Source organism: Mus musculus, chromosome 7, assembly GCF_000001635.26.
Source record: "Mus musculus strain C57BL/6J chromosome 7, GRCm38.p6 C57BL/6J".
Classification (NCBI taxonomy): Eukaryota; Metazoa; Chordata; class Mammalia; order Rodentia; family Muridae; genus Mus; species Mus musculus.
Window position 1 is genome coordinate 110,771,469 of NC_000073.6, and position 19,203 is coordinate 110,790,671.

General features: G+C 49.1%; 1 protein-coding gene and 1 long non-coding RNA gene across 10 annotated transcripts in view; one reads left to right on the forward strand and one right to left on the reverse strand.

Annotated features, from left to right (window-relative positions):
- Ampd3 (adenosine monophosphate deaminase 3) overlaps positions 1 to 19,203 on the forward strand; it is a 44,620-nt gene that overhangs the window by 3,679 nt on the left and 21,738 nt on the right. For 3 of the 9 annotated variants that reach the window (XM_006507219.4, NM_001276301.1, NM_001372441.1), the window contains exons 2-3: positions 6,331 to 6,556; positions 17,142 to 17,346. In XM_006507219.4, coding sequence (XP_006507282.1) covers positions 6,331 to 6,556; positions 17,142 to 17,346 — 431 coding nt within the window. Of the gene's footprint in view, positions 1 to 1,135; positions 1,429 to 1,943; positions 2,032 to 2,166; positions 2,513 to 2,711; positions 2,846 to 6,330; positions 6,557 to 17,141; positions 17,347 to 19,203 lie in introns of those variants that run through there. The other 6 variants (XR_378209.4, NM_001372439.1, NM_009667.3 and 3 more) reach the window with 5 other exon arrangements.
- Gm39069 lies at positions 7,800 to 9,344 on the reverse strand. The gene is made up of 2 exons (XR_869867.2): positions 8,218 to 9,344; positions 7,800 to 8,101 (listed from the first exon to the last, which is right to left on the reverse strand). It is a non-coding gene; the product is annotated as a predicted gene, 39069 (long non-coding RNA).

Here is a 19,203-nt window from a genome sequence, read left to right on the forward strand (position 1 = left end):
ATGAGCACTCCTCAGTCCAGTGAGGCATGTGGGCCACAGAGAAGAGCAGTATGCCAGTCTCAAGGTAAACTGTGGTCCTGAACATTACTGGTCCTCCTGAGACAGAGCTGTCCCTGTCCATTTAGCTCAATGGGACCCTCAGCCATTGTTCCTCCCTTGTCAACAGAGCAGAGCTGCCTCCATGCTCTGTCTAGACCTGGTGGAGTTGGCCCCACACCTTTATCTTGGCCTCAGGATGGCAGCTTTCTCTAAAATGGAAACTGCAGACCTAGTGGAAGGCGTTTCCCAGCTCTGATGACACGGGATATTAATAGGTATTTTTTCCCATGGTGGGATTGCCAGTGAAGTGTGCTAAGTATCTTTCTTTATTGCAAGACTTCTCTCATGGCTATGCTAGTAGAAACTGTGTGGAAATCCCTGTAAGAGAAGACAGTGTTTCCAGATCTTCCCTTTTGGAGTCTACAGACTGCACTTTGTTTAGACCAAGGCCACCTAGAATCCCATTAAAGTTGGAGGATAAAATGACCGGAATGTGTTGGACTTTGAGCCATGATCCAGGATGCTCTCTGATCACTTCTCCCACATACCATCCCCTTCCCCAAATGCCAGGAGTGAGAGTGATTTGTTCTAATTGTCTTTTGACAGGACAAATTTGTATGTATGTGTGTGTGTATGTGTGTGTGTATGTGTGTGTGTCTGTCTGTCTGTGTGTGTGTGTGTGTGTGTGTGTCTGTCTGTCTGTCTGTCTGTCTGTCTGTCTGTCTAAGGGTGTCAGAGTTATAAGTGGTTGCTTAATATACATGCTGGGGGTGAACTGAGGTTCTCTGGAAGAGCAAGAATCACTCTTAACCATTGAGCCATCTCTTCAGCCCCTTGACAGAACAATTTTAAGGGCTTGGCTTCCCCTTCTCCCATGCTGTAAGCATTTTGAATTATTTAATGAATAAACATTGCCCTCCTTCCAGGTTGTGTGTGGCCTGCTGACTGTACTGTTTATGAGACAGTTGTGTGGACAGGTGGACTGTAATCTCAGGGTTGCTGAAGCCCAGCAGTGGGTCACGTGTCAGCTCTGTAATCCTGCTCTAGGCTCACAGGAGTTACAGTGTGGGCACAGCAAGGCACAACCTCTCGACTGGGCACGAGGAGGTGACTCAGGTCCAAGACAGGGCTACAGCTAGCCTCCTGGTAAACAACTGACCTGTCCTCCCTGGACTCCTCTCCTCAGGATTTCAACAGCACTAGAAATAGCCATCCCACTCAGGGGAATTTCCTAGAGCCACACAGTTTGTTGAAGTCACTGGAAGGCTGCGTGTCTCCCCAGAATCTCCCCATTCTCCTAACGGGCTGAGCTTTGTGTCTGTGTTGTCCTCTGTGGGCCACTTCAGAAAGCACAGTGATAGAATCCAGTGTGCACTTTGGGAAGTTACTGTGAGTAGTGGCAAGAAGGGAGGGCAGGGGTGAGCTTGGGTGGGCCAGGTGTGGGGTGCTTGTCTGTCCTGTCTGTGAGTGTGTTGTGCATACATTTGTATGCAGTCACGTGTGTGTGTGTGTGTGTGTGTATGAGTGTGAGTGAGTGAACCTCTTCTTCATCTTCATTTTTCTTTCTTTTTTTATTTTTCTTTTTATTTCTTTGAGTCATGTTTCTCTGTGTAGCCCTGGCTGTTCTGGAACTCTCTCTGTAGACCAGACTGGCCTCAAGTCAGAGATTCACCTGCCTCTGCCTCTGGGCGATGGATAGTGTACCATCACGGTTCTTTTAGGGAAGAAAGGGAAGAGTAGGGAAAGGCTTCGTCTCAGCTGCCTGCCCTTCAGCCAGCGCCTCAGAGCTGAGGCCGCCCCTTATTCTGGGCTCTGTTCCTTCCTAGACAAGGAGGAAGCACTTCATAGTCCTTTCCTCTTTTTGGGGGGGAGGGGAAGGAGGAAGTAGTGTTGGGCTCTGGGTTCCTTGTTGACTTGTGGGGAGCCTTCGGGAGGGTTGTTTTGCATGAGGGGGCTTCTGAGTCCCTACTGTAGATGAATCCCCTTAATGAGGTGAGACCTATGGCCCCAATCAATCCTAAAATGGGGTTCATACTGGAAGCAGCCAAACTGATGCTATCATCATCCGTCTGTCCCTCCTCAGCTTTCAGAGGAGCCTGGGTGTTGGAGGAAGGGCAGCTTATCTTGTGTGGTTGCCCAGGAGGGCAGCGGTGCTGGCTGCTTTCATTTCTTCTGGTGAAGGCTGGGAGCGGGGCCAGGACGTGGTGTTCAGGATCCTGTATCCATTTTGCCTTGGATAACTGGCAGTACCTGAGGCCTTTAGGGCCTTTTGGAAATTTTCCACTTGCATTTCGTATTCGCAGGAGAATTTCCAGCCCAGACTTTTCCTGCTCCCAGATATGCAAAGCAGAGACCTCCCACCCCAGCGGCAGCAGGCAGGACTCAGCTAGCTGCTCCTGCTCTGACTCAGCTCCGGGCAGCACAGGATCCTGTGTGGCATCCTCAGGATCATTTATGGAGGCGCCAGGCTCAGGTCTGTGCCATGGGTTCTGCATCTAGGTTCTGGCCGGAGGAGGGAACAGGTTTGTTAGTGTAAGGCAGGATTTTGGTGGCACCGGGCTTCCTTTGTGCTGTGCAAAGTTGCTGTTTGTTGAAATTGGGGGCATTTTAGCTCTTTGTAACTGTGGAACAATGTGTTTACACTCACTAGAGGGTGTTATATGTAACAAGATAAGCTGTTATCATTAGCTGACTGATGCTGGCCAGTTCACAGTTAAGCCTTACAAGTCTGCTGGCTTCAGTTGGCAAATGGTTGAAAGCCAGGCATGATGGGGCAGCTGGGGCTGAACTCTGCTTGGCATCTGCAGTGAGTAGGCTTTCCCTGGCAAGACTGGCCTGGCAGGTGCTAATGGCTTGAGAGGGGAGGGATGGCAGAGTGTCTGTGGAGGATGGCCAGAAGGCAGCAGAGGTGCTGCAGTGTTCGAGGCCCATGGAGGTCCATTTGCTCATAGGTCCATTTGTGTGACTGGGACCACATGAAAACCTGGAAAGTCCTCACCAGTTGGGTGGGAAACCCATTGTAATCTTTAGCTGATTCTTGGAAGTTTTGAAAAGGAAAGGGTCTTTTTGGGGGTGGAGCGTGGATAGGAGGGAAGAGACTGTGTGTGTGTGTGTGTGTGTGTGTATGTGTGTGAAAAAAGACTAAAGTACATCTTGTGCATGTATGAAAATGACATAATAAAACCTGTTATTTCATACAATGAATTTACACTGATAAAAAATTTAAAAGAGAAAGAAGGAAAGGGTTCTACTGGGAAGCACCATTCTGTGATCCTGGAGTCTCTCAGGAGCCTGGGGGGAACGCAGTGTCTCCGTCACTACTATCAGCCTCTGCGTAACCAGGAGCAGGCATCAGCTTCTTGTGGGGCCCAGTTTGAGGAAGGCAGGGTCAAGATAAGGAGAAAGGGGGAGGACCGTGTGTTAAGAAGAGGCACTATGAAGAGTAAGTGTGGCTGACTTGACTAATAGAGCTTCAGGGACAGAGATGGTGAGCTGTGGTATAAGAAGCCTTGGACGTAAGGGCTGTCCTAAACGCCTCTTCCCGAGGGCATCCAGAGTTGCGTGTCTGGCTCAGGTTATATGCATGTATTGGGTGGAAGGGGTGGCTTCCGTGCAGGAAAGGAGTTAGGCAGAAAGGGTCCCAGTGATACAAACCCCTCCGAGCAGGAATCTTTCTATGGGGGTCAGGCAGGAGAGGGTCCAGCAGTCAAACCCTGGAGGAAAATCTCGACTTAAAATTCTTCTCATTAAGTTTTAAGCCCACCCATTTTATTTCTATTATCTTAGTATCTTAAAAACTGAAATTAGCCAGGCTTGGTGATGCACATCTTTGATCCAGCACTCAGGAGGCAGAGGCAGGCAGATCTCTGTGAGTGAACCAGCCTGGTCTACAGAGCGAGCTCCAGGCCAGCCAAGGCTACACAGTGAGACCCTGTCTCAAAAAACAAAATGAAAATAGAAAATGAAATTAGAGCAGCATTAATTATTAAAATTAGATATTCCAAGTGGGTATAGCAGCTTAGATATTATGATCTCAGAACTCAGGAAGCTAAGGCAGAAGGACCGCTATGCATTTAAGGCTTGCTTGGACTAGAATGAATATCAGGTTAGTTTGGGCTGCATAGCAAGATTCTGTCATAACAAACCCCAAGACAACACAAACCAAAACAGCTATCCGTGTCATCTGGTCATTTTGAGAGTGTAGCCCTCCCATGGCATTGGTCATAAGAGGATGCCTTTTTATATCAGTGTAACCAAAACACAGCACAGCTCTGTGTGTTAATTCTGAGTTTGTTTTTTTCAGACAGGGTTTTCCTGTGCGTAGCTCTGGCTGTCCTAGAACTCTCTCTGTAGACCAAGCTGGTCTTGAACTCACAGAGAACTTCCTGTATCTGAATCCTGAACACCAGGATTAAAGGCATGCACCACTACCACCCAGCATGTATTAATTCTTCATTATCTATTATTTCACATGATTTTAAAACTATGGCTGCACCATCCCCCTACTGTTTTGTTTGCTGCTTAGCAGTCTTTCTCAAGTGTGTGTCCAATTTTGACATTTAAAAGGTCTTTGTATAAACAATGCAGAGAGATATCTCCACAGTTTCCTTGGTTCATATTATTTTCTTGTGATTTAAGGAAGGCTTGGTTGGTCCAACAGTCCTGCATCTGCTGCTCTTTGCCTGGGTCTCTCTGTGTCCACTTCTGAGAAATGATGACACTGGGCCAATGGACTGGGGATTGGGGACAGGGTCCTACTCTGTTCCCATTTACCTTTGGAGCCTGGTTCTCTGTACCATCCTGCCCCCCCCCCCCCCCACTGTCACCTTCCTCCTGAGCCTCTGCTTGTCATGACAGTACCCAGCCTCTCACACAGCCAGCTTTGCTCCTCTCCCTCCCTGTGAGGACCAGGCTTCTGCTTGTTCCTGGCTGAGTGTTGTCCCTCTCTGTTCCCTGGACCCTCTCAGTGGGCACTGAGGCAGTCTTTCCTCACCCTTTCCCTCTTATCTTCCTTGGAGTGAGAAGCCCAGGAAAGGCACATCTCTGGGGTGTGGGGGAGAGAGGGATTTGGTTTCAGAGTCAAGACCACAGACATGGCTCCAACTACCCATTACCAGCCTGCTTTTTCCTGTCCTGTGTGTGTCATGAATTAGCCCCACATGCCACAGAGAAGCCAGTACGCTGAACCTCGGGCACAGGAAATGTCTCTACCACCTAGAATGATGCCACTTACAATAAGAGGGCCTTAGAGACCATTTACACCATCCTTCCATCCCACAGATGGAAGGACTAAGAGTGACTGATCCAAGATGGCCTAATGAGCCTCGCCCCTGTAATTGCTTCCTGTCCTTGACAGACAGCAGCAAGGCCCATCGCACCTTTGTCTGCCCTGACCAACAAAACCACTGTCTCTTGAAACTGCCTTAAAGGAACTGGTACTAGGTTGGGGGTGGGGGAGAGGAATCCCCACCCCCACCCCCACCCCACCCCAGCCTTGCCCCTCCCCACTCCTGCAGAAGGCATTGGACTGTGGCCCAGGTGTAGTCACTCAGCACATGTGATCAGGACATGGAGGAGGGAGGAAGGGAAGGGGCCAGCAGGTGATAAGAACCTTCCATGTAAAGAGAGAAGGATGGAGAGAGCATCTTAAAGAACATGTGTTTTCAGCTAAGATTGTTACTGTTCAAAGCCCTTAATGCATTTGCTGTGTCCTGTTAGATAGTTCTGGAAGGTTGGGAGGGGCCTTAGGATCTTGGTTTCAGAGGCCTGCTTTTCAGCACAAAGCCTCATTCCTTGCATAAAGAGTGCTGGATTTCCCAAGGCTCTGCTGTTATCTCATTGGACCAAAGCTCACTGCTAGCTCTGAGGTGGATCTTCCCTCTTGGAGGAGCAGGATGAACTGGTGCAGGGGGGGGGGGGAGGGTGCTGTTGGCTTCTTGAAGTTTGGAGAAGGGTTGTTCAGAGCCTTCTCCTGACCCTCTCAATTTTGTAAGTTAGGAGGGTGGGGCCGCCCATCCCCCCTTGGAGAAACGGAAGAGCCTCCACGATCAGTTCGTTCTTTGACTTCTGAGCATTCGCTGCTTATGAAATGTGAGCCGCCCTGTGCGCTTCACACCCAGTTACTTAAGCTAATTGTGAAATCTGGTCTGCTGGGCTTGCTCTGGGAATCCATCACCACATCCACAGCTGACCAAGGACCAGGCCTCAGGTCACGGGCCTTTTGTTCCTTACCCTGGGGACTCAGGACATCCACAAAGCCAGGAAGGCTCACCTTTGTTCTTTCTTTGTCAGCCGAGATGCCGCGCCAGTTCCCCAAGTTGAACATGTCCGATTTGGACGAACATGTCCGGCTGTTGGCGGAGAAGGTGTTTGCTAAGGTGCTCCGAGAAGAGGACAGCAAAGATGTCATGTCCCTGTTTACTGTCCCCGAGGACTGTCCCATCGGACAGAAGGAAGCCAAGGAGAGGGAGCTACAGAAGGAGCTTGCAGAGCAGAAGTCTGTGGAGACAGCAAAAAGGTTTGTTCCCATGACCGGCTTCTGTGTGTGTGTGTGTGTGTGTGTGTGTGTGTGTATAGTTGTGAGACCTGAGGGAGCTGACGTGGTCCTGGGACTTCTGGTTTTCTTTTATCCAAGGCCACCTAGCTCCCTAGGTATTTATTGAAGAGGGCCTTGCTGCCTTTGCCTGCTTGAAAAGATCAAAAGCCAGGGTTGTGCTGTTTGTGTGTGTGCTTGTGCACATTCGTGTGCATGTAAGCACATACATGTGTGGGGGTGCACATGCACGTGTGTGTACCTACACGTGGAGGCTGGAAGTCAACCTCAGCTGTTGGTCCTCAGAAACTGGCTATCCTGTTTTAAAGTATTTATTTTATTTCCATTTTAAATTATGTGTAGGCATGTGTGTCTATGTGTAGGTATGTACATGTATGAGTGCAGATGCATGAGAAACCTGACGGATCCCCTGGCAGCTGTGAGCCCCCTGAAGGGGGTTTGGGTCCTCTGGAAGAGCAGTATGCACTTGGAACTGCTGAACCACTTCTTCAGCACCCCCCCTCTCTGTGTGTGTGTGTGTGTGTGTGTGTGTGTGTGTGTGTGTATGCTGTGTTAAGAAGGCCAGAAGAAGGCATTGGCTCCCTTGGATCTGGAGTTACAGGTGGCTGTGTACTGCTTGAGTCAAGGCCTTTGGAAGAGGCAATCCAAGGCTTTTAGCTGCTAGAACATCTCTCCAGCCCCCACCTCATTTTGGGGGGTCTCTTACTGGAACCCGGAGCTCTCTGATTAAGTTAGCCAGGCTGACTACTGAACTCCAGGAACCTGCCTGTCTCTGCCTCCCATGTACTGGGATTATAAACACAACACCAGGCCCAGCTGTTTTCATGGGTCCTGGGGACAGAGGTTGGGACTTCAAGACTGTGTAGTGGCACTTGACCGACTGAACCATCTTCCGAACTGCCCTGCTGCCGTGGTGGCAAACACACACCACCCCGCAGAGCATTTCCCTCTTCACAAATTTGAGGATTTAGGTAAAACACCAGTTTTACTTGTTTTCATTTTTTTGTTGACGTGCCTCACTGTTTGCCGAGCACTTCACTGGGACTGGAGATATCATAATGTATACTATAGATAAAGTTCCCACTCCGTGAAGCTCACACTGGGTGTGGACAAGAATTAAGAACTGTACAAATTGTCAAGGAATGACCAGTTATGATAAGGACTGGGTTGGTCTGAGTCTAACCAGAAAATACAAATGACCCAAATACTGGATCTAGGATTTTAATGTGAGGAGTTGGCTACATGGCTCATAGAGAGCCCAGAAGACAAATGAGGGAGAGATTTCCCAGAGACGTTGGGACAGTCGCCATCTCTAGGTGACACAGACAGTAGAATGATGTTGTGGGACTGGGGTCACCAGGCAAAGTTGGATTAGGCAGTGGCTAGGAGCTGCTTCTGGGGTTGAGATGAAGGGCAGGATTCTGTCCCTAGTGTCACCCTTCCGGGACCTTCCAGGTTCTCACAGTCTCTGCCATTTGACCCAGCCTAGTTCAGAAGCCAGCTGGTTCCCTGGAAAAGAGAGGAGAGGGCCTGGACTAGAAGGGAACCAAGGGTTTTACTCATTCAAGGCAAGCCTTCTGCCAGACGAGACCGAGCCCTATCCCTCACCCGCAGGCCCCGCCTACCTTTTTTCTTGGCAGGATAGGATTTTGGCATTTCCTTGGATGGATGAAGTTGGTACTTGCATAAAAAGGCAGGGGCAGAGCTTGGCCATCTGTAAGCTCAGTTTCTGCTTTCCTCAGATGGGCATGGAGCCCCTGAAGGAAGGGTCATCACTAGCCACTGAGTGCCATCCTTGTGTTTGGAGGTAGGAGGCCCCAGACCTAGTGCCATGTTCATCCTGGGAATGAAAGGATGCAGACTATGGCATCCCTTGTCTGCACTGCCCTGGCATAGCAAGGGCTGGCCTCGGGGACTGAATGCTCTGCGGGGCCTTCTATGTGCTGTGAATAGGGCATTCTGGGCCTTCATAATGAAAGCAGGAGCCCCTGGCATTTGGTATTACCAGGAATAATAAGTGTCTGAGGCCAGTTTCCATAGACGGCTGCGGAGGGAGCCTGTAGTTTCCCATCAGAGCCCAGGCCCAGGGCAAAATGGAAGCTTTGTTACTCTCGATCCAAATGACACGCCATGGTCTCCAAGAGTCGGCTGCAAACTCTGGAAATGCACTCAGCCGCTTGCTGCTAGGTGGAAGTTTCTTGGTTTGTATCATCTGACTCCCTGACTTGGGGACTCCATCTGCCTCTCACGGCCTTCTCAGGGTACAGCCTAGGCCTTAGCCACACTGGAGCTCTGTGGGTGTCAGCAGAGGAAAGGTATCCTACCTCCCCACTGCCACTTCATTCAGGACATCTGGGTTCTGCCACTCACTAGCATGCTCTGTGACTCTGCGCAAAATAAGCAACCTCTCTGGGCCCCAGCTTCTTCCTCATTTGAAGCGGGGATGATGACGGTCAGTCTTTATGGGACATTTTGAAGAATGAGGGAATTGGCATATGCAAAGGCTCAGGACATGCCTATGTCATAGTTCACCCTGTAAATGTTGCCACTTGGCCTCCTGCTGCTGCTGAGATGGGCAGCAATAGCACGTACTGCTGCTGGATCCTGACAGTGAGCCACGTCCTTGGCCTCCCGGTTTGCATTCCTTTCTTCCTCCTCATATTAACCAGGGAGTGGGTGCTCTTGGGGCCCCAACTTGGCTGACTAGGCAAGAAGAGCTCTTGGGAGTTGAGTCAACTTACACTAGGACACAGTAAGTGACGGGGCATGTCCTGTGATCCCATACTTTAACCAAGACATTGTCCTGCCCTCTGAAGTGACACCTGATGCTGTTTCCTCAGATGTAACTGTTGCTGCTTCTGAGTGACATGTGGAGGGAAGCCAACCATGGCTTCATTTCTGAAAGGCACCTGGCCCCTTGACTGTTGGTCAGATGTCCCAACGCCACCTGGGGCTGAGTTTGCTCACATGAGAATTGTCTCTACTTCACTGTTCGGTGCCGGTGCCTTCATGTAGTCACTCAGATACCAGCATTTCCAGCTCCCCATCCATCAGTGATCCCTGAGGTAAACAGTGACAAGGACCCTTGGGACACAGGTCTGAAAGCAGCAGCAGGTCTCCAGACCCCCAGTCTGTGAGTTTGTGTTTCCAACTGTGACATAAAATGGGGCTTTCCATTTGGGACACATGCCTGTCCCACACTCTGGCTATTCTGGTACCCGAGGACCTTGGAGAAGGCTCTTTTAAGGATGCTATGCCTGGCTTCTCTTCTTTAGGCAAAACAAAACACCCACAACTCTCTTTAGATTTAGTGTGGAGGCACAAACCAGAAGCTGAGCTGTGAGCAGGAAAGATGAGCACCTGGCAGCCTGCCATGCAGGACTGCCAGCTCTTGGAAAAGGGTGGGGTTCAGACTCCACCCTGGTGGAGCTGGGGACCAACTCAAGGCTGCTAATTTTGTAGGTCAGGGCCAGATCTGTAAACAGTAGGACCACTCACTGAGGGCCCTCTGTCTCTGACAACAGCTATGTTTCTGCTAGCTGGTGGGTGGGTGGGTGAGGGTCCGAAGGAGGGAGGATGAGCTATGGAAAGTTTGGAGGCAAGCCCAGACTAGAGTGCTCTGGAGTTGCCAGAGGGTTGTATGACCCCTTTGAGGCTCACATGTGTTTTCTAGTATATGGAAGACACAGCTTACAGAAACCATTAAAAAAAAAAAACAGAATTTTAAACATGCAGAAATGACTGAAGCCTGTTCACGCAGGTTAGAGTGGATGCTGTCCAACAGCCTAGTGATCTTTTGCTACTCTATGGAGCCAGGCTTCACCTGAATCCCCCTAAGTCCTGAGCACTTTTTAGGCCCGGATTCAGAGCTTTGTCGCTCAGTGAATAGAATCCATCCTTATGACAGAGGGCTCACGTACTTGGCATTCTCTGTTAATGGAACCCATTTATATGCTTATTACAAACTCTTCCATCCCTTGGTCCAGATCCCTGAGCACTGCTTATCCGTCAGTAGAACTCATTCCTAAGCTAAAGGGCACAGGTGCTTTGCTATAGAGATGCCAGGGAGTTTTGATGTAGCCATCCATGAAATTTTATTGTCACGTGAAGACTTTTTCCCAAAGTTTACCATGTTTAAGATGTGTAAGAAAAATAAACTGCTTGGCCAGACCCAGCATCAGCTGAAGCGCTCATCCCGTTCCATTCTTTACCTTATCTGACCCTGACACTGGCAGAGTTCACCTCCTACAACCCCGTGGGCTGGAAGTCAGCCAACTTGGAGACAACATGGAAAATTTTCTGAGCAATGCATGTGCATACGAGAGAGCTTCCTTCTCTCCCCCCCACCCTTGCCTGTCCCACTCTGCTTTCTTTTGCAGCTGTACGGAGATCAGGCACGCCCTGTACAACCCATCTGCTCACTGTGGGTACAATTCACTGGGTTTTAGTGTATTCACTTGTATGTTACCAATATCACGGGCAGTTTGAGAATATATTATTATTTTTATATTTCAATTTAATTAATTGTGTTTATTTGAGACAGGGCTTTGCTCTTTATCCCTAGCTGGTCTGCTACTAATTATGCAGCCCAGGGTGACTTCAAACTCATGACAATAATTCTACCTCAGCCTGCCTCCCCCTTGCTGGGATTACCGGTGCACACAACAAAATTAAACTGCCTTTAATTATGTGTGTATGTCTAAGTATATATGTACATAAACAAAATAATCATATAAGATACACATGAGAATAAATATTATATATATATGTACATATGTATATACATGTACATATATAAATATATGCCATCTAGGTATATGTGTGTGTATACACACACACACACACACACACACACACACACACACCCCACACTGGCTTTGGTTCTCCTGTTTCTTAGCCCTTTGAGTCTTGGGATTACAGATCCGTGCTACCATGCCCAGGCTTTGAACTTTGTGATAATTCTCAGAAGAAACCTGATGCCCGAGCTTCTCGCATAGCCCCGCCTCCTTTGTCTCCTTATTTAGGACATGCTCTAATAAGCATGTCACCTTGCTTTTTAGTACTATGGCAGATCTGAACAGGAAAATTAAGGATTTCATCTTGGTGGCCTGAGCTTGACCTTGGTTTTGTTGGGCAGTCGGCAGTGAGGGAAGAGACAACGTCTATGAAAAGTAAACACAGGGATCTAAGGCCTGGATGTCTAGGGACACGATGTCTTTGAGCCCGTGACTGGATAAGGGACACGATGTCTTTAAGCCCATGACTGGATAACATGCCGATGACCTGAGTTATCCAGGGAGAATTTCAAAAAAAAAAAAAATGTCCTGTGAGTTCTGACTAAGAGCCCAGGATTTGGGGATTTCACTGGAGACTGCCTTGTACAATTATTTTGAAATAGTCAGGATATAAAGGGGACAGACTTAGGGGAAGGACTTAGCTATTTAGAACAGCTGCCTCCCTGAGAATGTTTTGAGTAAAATTGGTAAATGGGTATTTGTTATGGATTGAGGGTAGGATAGCTGAAGTGTCACTAAATTTTTTTGTTTCATGAGGCTTACTAAGTCAGAGTGCATAGCCCCCTTTTTATAGATTTGTAGTTATTGACCAAGCTTTATCGGAGGCATCCAAGCCATCTGTGCTTCCATCGATGAGTAGAGACTGCAGCTATGAATAGCAGGAAAAGGGGGCGGGGGAGATGGTGACTTTTTTAAAAATTTTTTTTAAAGTTTATTTTATTTTATGTATATGAGTACACTGTAGCTGTACAGATGGTTGTGAGCCTTCATGTGGTTGTTGGGAATTGAATTTTAGGACCTCTGCTCGCTCTGGTCAACTCTGCTCACTCTGGCTCAAAGATTGATTTATTATTATAACTAAGTACATTATTGCTGTCTTCAGACCCACCAGAAGAGGGTGTCAGATCTCATTACGGGTGGTTGTGAGCTACCATGTGGTTGCTGGGATTTGAACTCAGGACCTTTGGAAGAGTAGTCAGTGTTCTTACCCGCTGAGCCATCTTGCCAGCTCGATGGTGCTCTTTTTAAGTGCCTGCTCTGCAAACATGAGGACCTGGGTTTGCTCCTTAGCACCCACATGAAGAAGCTGGGCACGATTGTGTGCACTTACAGTTGAGACAGGCTTTGCTGACCAGCCCGTCTAGCTGAGTCGGTAGTTCCAGGTTCAGCCAGAGACCCGATCTCAAAAACTAAGATGGAGATCCATTACAGAGGACAATTGATGTTGACCTCTGCCCCCCCCTCCCCACATATACATACACATGCATACATACCACACATATGTACATACACATGAGCATGTATTTACATATTCCCTATGTATTATATATTTATTACAAATAAATAACAGACAAACAAGTGGCTATAAGTCTCTGCAGCTGATGGGCTTGTGGATGTGGGAAAGTTGTATGCTCCTAGTCAGCTGCTGTCACCTGGCCACGCCCACACAGCGAGCTCCCCCCCCCCCCCCCGCCCTCTATTCCCTACACATTCTCTGCAGACAATGAGGATGGTGAGCAAACACCGTGCCCTATGCTGGCTGTTCCATCTTCTCCTTGCCACACAGGTCGGGATCTCTGGCATCGGGCACACAGCATATGCCAGCTCTTCTGCTTACACACGGGGTCCCATTCCCACGTGGAAGAGTTCAGTGACCATGATAAGCCATAGAGCAGCTGAGTCTGTAGAAGTGCCGGAATCTGTCCCACTCAATGGCATGCTGAGTGCACAGTTAACCATGCTTTGCTGGCTGCCACCACCACACTTTAGAGTCTTGCTTTTAGGTGGAGGAACGGAACATGCTAGGTTACCTTATTGTCTGAGAGCCATCAGGAAACTCCCTGTGGCCCGTGAGGACCACCCATCTAAGGACTGATGAAGCTGCTCCCAAGCCCAGGCTTACCACGGCATACCCAGCCAGCTCCTTAGTAAGCTGAGTATTTCTGCCAGGTGGCTGGAGGAAGGACGGATCTGGCCAGCTGTGCCAGAGCAAGCTGGCTAACCCTGATGCCCTAGAGGCTAGCACAAGGCGTGACAGGTGTGCTGTGGACAGACAGTTGCGATCCTGGTGATGAAGTGCTTTATATCAGCGGTAACAGGTCGCACTTTGTTCGGCTCTGAGTGTTTGTGTGTCTTGCACTGGCCTGGACAGGAACAGGCGTTTGGTAAATGTTTATTGAATGACTAATTGAATGCTTATGCCTTGCTCAGGAGTGCAGGGAGCTCTGTCATTAGAGGTATCTAGGCTAGGCTGCTTAGAAGAGGGCAGGGTGAATAGTATTCATGTCTCCCCACCAGAGACCCCCCGGTTCTCTAACTCTGCTGAAACTTTTGGTACTTCTGTGTGACTTTTTATTATTGTGACACATGTAGGGCTCATATCACCTCAGATGACATATGTGCACATACCTACATACACATATGCTGTGTGGATATTAGTGTACTAGTCTATGCTCCACTGTGGGCAGAACTAATTAATCAGTGTGTGTGTGTGTGTGTGTGTGTGTGTGTGTGTGTGTGTGTGTGTTTTCATGGTCCATGTGTGAGGGTTCTGGGATCTGAACTCAGGTCTTCATGCTTGTGTGACAAGCACTTTATCCCTGGGCCATCTCTCCACACCCATAGGCAGATTTTTAAAAAATGTCTCTCTCTGCCAAGACAGATATGAGCTGTCTGTGATTACCCTGCAGAAAAGGCATTGCCTGACCTTAAGCTAGGGAGGTGGTCAGTGGACCGGATCTAATTACAAGGGCTTCAAAACAGTGCTTTTCCAGGCTAAGCACAGCCAGGAAGACTGGGAACATGAACACTCAGGGTTTTCCTGACAGAGGGCTCACCTCAGGGATCAGAGTGCTGTCTGTGGGGGGCTGTGGTGACCTCTGGCCAAGTCACCAGGAAACTGGAACTCTCAGTTTTAACAGCTACAGCAGTCTGACTGATCTTAAAGATGAAGTCTTTCTATCAAGCCCAGTGTAGTTGATGTCTGTTTTGGCCTTTGGGTGGCCTGAGCATGGATCCCTGCCAATCCCAGCTGACCGTCTGACCTATAGAACTGGGGAGTCGCAAGTGGGCATGGGTTCAAGTCGCCAAATCTATGGCAATTTTTATGCAGCAGCAGACATAGGCATTTCTACTTCCAGATGCCAGCTCAGTGGTTAGCTGATGGGGATTCCAGCTCCTTACTGCTCCAGGATGGTAGCTCTGAGGAAGTGGCCCAGCCATTTTAAAACCTGCCCCTGGGCCTGTAAGCGTGAGTTCTCAGCCTATGAATGGTTTTGTATGATAGTCGGCTAACATAGCCCAGGCTGTCCTTGAACTCAATGACTAGCATGTTATGACCTTGAATTCTGATTCTTCTCACTCTCCCTTCTGGTTGCTGCAGTTTCAGGTGTGTGTGTTATCATTTCTGATTTACGTGGGGCTTTGATGAATTCTAGGCAAGCCCTCTCTCAACTGAGCCACATCTCCATTCATGTGTGACAGTCTGACTGGGGCCACAGTGAATAATGGGCACGAAGGAGAGTTCTCTGGGTACCAGCTGGGTATCGTCTTCCTCAGTGTGACAGACATGTTCTTTCCTATTGAGGCACTCATAGGAGAACCCTGGTGAGTGCTTGGCTTAGGCAGTCTTCCAGATTTTTGCCTGTGTGTTTTGTTTGTTTGTTTGTTTGTCTGTTTTACCTGTTGCTAACCTAACAAGTTACCCATTGCTTCTCCTTGGTTGGATGAACCCCAGGCTAGACTAAGGCATAGGGGATGGTGTTGGCATAAGACGAAACACACACATTGATGTGACACAGGAACTGGTGACTCATGGGATGAGCTGAGCAGAGTCAAGATGTCCAAAAGATTCCTTATAGGGGGACTCTGTGCTTAGGGTGACTCTAACACTGACTGACTGGCTGGCCCACCCTGACATCTATCTTTCTCAGTGTAGGAAGCTGGCTCAGCAACAGGTGAAGGACAACAGGCCAGGGTTGGGGGTTCCTGGGGTTCTGGTTAGGGCTCCTGAAGCAGCCTGGTTTGTCAGCCATGCAAGTCCCTGTGGAGGCACCTCCTGAGAAGAGACCAGTTTCATCTCTCAGGTGTGAACATCCTTGTCCCAGGGAAGTGGAAACACAGGTCCTTAGGGCAGAGAGACCTGTGGCAAGCAGGCGAGGTGAACTGGATTATGGAAGGTTGGGTAGGGAGGAGTCCTGGATGGTGCCAGCAGGAAGCTGGCTGTTTCTGGATGAGCATGAGGCTAACTTGGGGATGGATTGATTTCCCATACCCAGTGTCACCAGGGAAGTCTTCATTGCCTCCCTATTGCCATGAAGAGACATCGTGACCACTAAGCCCCATAGAAGAAAGCGTTTAGCCGGGGGCTTACTTAGAGGGTGAGTCCGGTTGCTGCTGGCATTGTCCCAGTGCTGAGTAATTTCCTTCCCGGGGATCACAGGACTTGGAGTGACATCAGCTGAAACAGTTTGGATTTTTGTTAACAAAGGAAGCCATGTCATCACAAATCAGACTTACAAGTAATCATGAGCTTGCAGCATTTTAAACCAGCCTTGTGGTCTCGTCTTCCAGTGCCAGAACAACAGGTTCAGGGTCCAGGCCTCATCCTGGTGCCCATCAACCCCTCTCCTATAGAAGAGATGGATGCAGGTCTGTACCAGCCCCAGCTGCCGCCAGGATGGCAAACATCAGGCTTGAGGAAGGAGAAGCTGGCTAATGGCTGGAGAAAGCCTTGCTGTGTGATTTTGTATAAGGCCCCTTCTGTCTCTGGGCCCTAACCAAGGAGGCTGACAAACTGATCACTCTCCATCCCTTCTGCTTCCCGTGCCTGCGTTTGTAACTAAAATACAATGTTGTGTCTTTGTGTCCTTGACCACATCTTTCCAGAGACTTCATTTGTCAGGGCTTAAAGAGTTTGGCTTATTGGAAGAGAACATGCTGTCTGCTCCTGGGGGAATGCCTCTCTGACACAGTGTCACCCTTATATACTGAAGCCCCCGCAGTGTGGATCTTGGTCTGTCTGTCTCTGCTCTGTCACATTGACCTACTGCCATGTGCCACAGGTCCCAAAGACTCCACCATTGGCAATGAGGCATGCCTCAGATGCAGTATCTGCAAGGCTGGGAGGAGGAAGTCATAAGCAACCAGAAATGTGTATGAATGCAGGTACAGATACAGGTGCAGAGGCCAGAGGTTAATGTCGTACTCCATCTTATTTTTTGAGACAGAGTCTCTGGACTGACTCCAAAGCTATTTCAGCTAAATTGACTAACCAGAGGACCCCTGGGGTTCGCTTGTGCTGGGGTTACTGATGTCCATGGTGATACCCACTTTCTATGTGATTGCTGGAGTTCTCAACTCACATCCTCACACTTGTACTGCAAGTGCTTTATCATTGAGTGATCTCCTCAGCCCACCAGAGACTTCTTAATGATACCCAGCACCAGGGATTGATGACAGTGGAACTTCTTGCCGCCTGAGATTCTCCCTATGAGCAGCTGATGTCTCCCCTGTCCCTTGTCCTTGGCTCTTAGAAAGAAGAGTTTCAAGATGATCCGGTCGCAGTCTTTGTCCCTGCAGATGCCAACACAACAAGACTGGAAAGGTCCTCCAACTGCCAGTCCTGCCATGTCTCCTGCAACCCCTCTGGTTCCCGGAGCTACTTCTAAGCCTGGGCCAGCACCCTATGCTATGCCTGAGTATCAGCGGGTCACCATCAGTGGAGATTACTGTGCAGGGGTAAGGCCATACCCACCCTTGAAGCCTGGTCCGGTGTGTGTGTGTCTAGGAGAGGGTGGAAGGGGACCCAGGAACCTGAAAAGCAGAGAGGCCTTAGTGGAGACTCAGGGATGTGGGCATGTCTAGGGAGTTGTCCCATCCTGGTTTACAAGACTAAGAACTTCCAGCTGGCATGCTGTGGCTATGCCCAGTTAGTCCTGTGTGTTCCAGAGCCCACAAATCTGCCAGCGGGACCTGCCAACATTCCCAGCATCCAGCGGAGATTATGTGATGGTATTGACTTGTGTAAAATTAACTCTTCCATGTTAGGTCAATATCCTTAAATACAGGCTAGAAATCCCTCAGCCAGTAAGAGGCAGTAAGCTCTTGATGAGAAAATGAACAAGCCTTTCCTGCTCAACAGCTCCCTTAGAAATGATGCCATATTGATTTATGAGAGAGCGTCCTGCTCTTCTTTATGAGTGCATAGCATTCCACTGTGTGTTTGTACCACGTGCATATCGACTTCCTGAGGATGGGGGTATAGAAGGGAACTAATGCAGTCTTTTTTCTTAGCCAGGATGCTTTCCCACCAAACCCAGCCTTAGCCTCCTGGCCAGGGCTTAGTGTCCACCTCACGTATGTGGGCAGAGTAATGGAATAGAAGGTAGATGTGAGCCGAATGCATGCTGCTGGAGTCGATGGGCCTGCAATGTTACCTCCCTTCTCTCTTCCTTGCTTCTTCCCTCCCATGTGCATAACTAAAGAGCTATGAGGCTATGAGAGGCAGGCTGACCTTACTGATCCTGGTACCCAGGGGTGGCCACTGGGCCTTTCAGGGCCCACGTGATTGGCTAATGGCCTCTTCCTCCTCAGGAACCTTCTCTGATCTCCTTGGTTATCTCCTGAGTCCTTTGTCACGTGGTCCTTTGGCTTTGCTCTAGGCAGGGACGTGGCTTTACCTTAGCATGTGTCTGCCATCCTGTCCCTGTGGTTGTTTTGAGGGTAGCCCCTTGTGAGGGTATCTGAGATGGGAAGTGAGCTGCTTCCAGTTTGAAAAGCAAGGAATCAGATTTGGAGAATGAATGAGAGAGACGGACGCTGACCGCTCCCTCCGATGTCAGAGTTGGGCAAGGGAGAAGGCAGGGTGTTGTATCCATGATGCCTTATTTACCTCCCTCGAAGGATATCCACAGCAGTCAGGAGAAACGTGAATATCAGGGTCTTGGAAGGCAAGTGCACATACTCTGTAGGTTCTCAAAACTTCAGTAAAACGAATGATGCTAAGAAGCAGAGGAGGAAAATTCCAGGCCCAGCCGTTCTCACTCTGTGCTCCTCCAGCCTCCTCCCCTCCCTGTCTGTTGGTGTCCCCTCTTTCCTGTCCTGCCTATCCATCTGCAGGTCATTACGCAAGTATCCCAAACTTCACACAAATGACACAGAGTGTTACAGACTTGTGTGACACTCATCCTCTTTGAGTACCTAGGATGAGGGAGGCTGGGAAGGCCTTCAGAGAAGTACACATCTCTGAGCATGAGAAGAGCATCCTGGAGTCAGTCAGATCAGGGTCTGAAGTCAGACTTTGTCGCCTCCCAACAATGGTTGATCATTTCTGGGCCTAGTTTCCCCAGTTAATAAACAACAGAACCTATAGAATCACGGTGCTTCCTATGTGACTAGGAGTCCTATTGACCTGATGAGCCTGCTGGATTGACTGATAGCTAGAGGGTGGCAGAGCAAAAGATGTTTTGCTCTCAGTTGAAAATGACGGTACTTATTCTCATTTGAAGATAGGACTGAGGCTCTGTATGCTGGTTGCAGCTGCAGGCTTCTGGCTTAATCAGCATCCTTGGGACCAACCTGGGGTGTGCAGGCTGA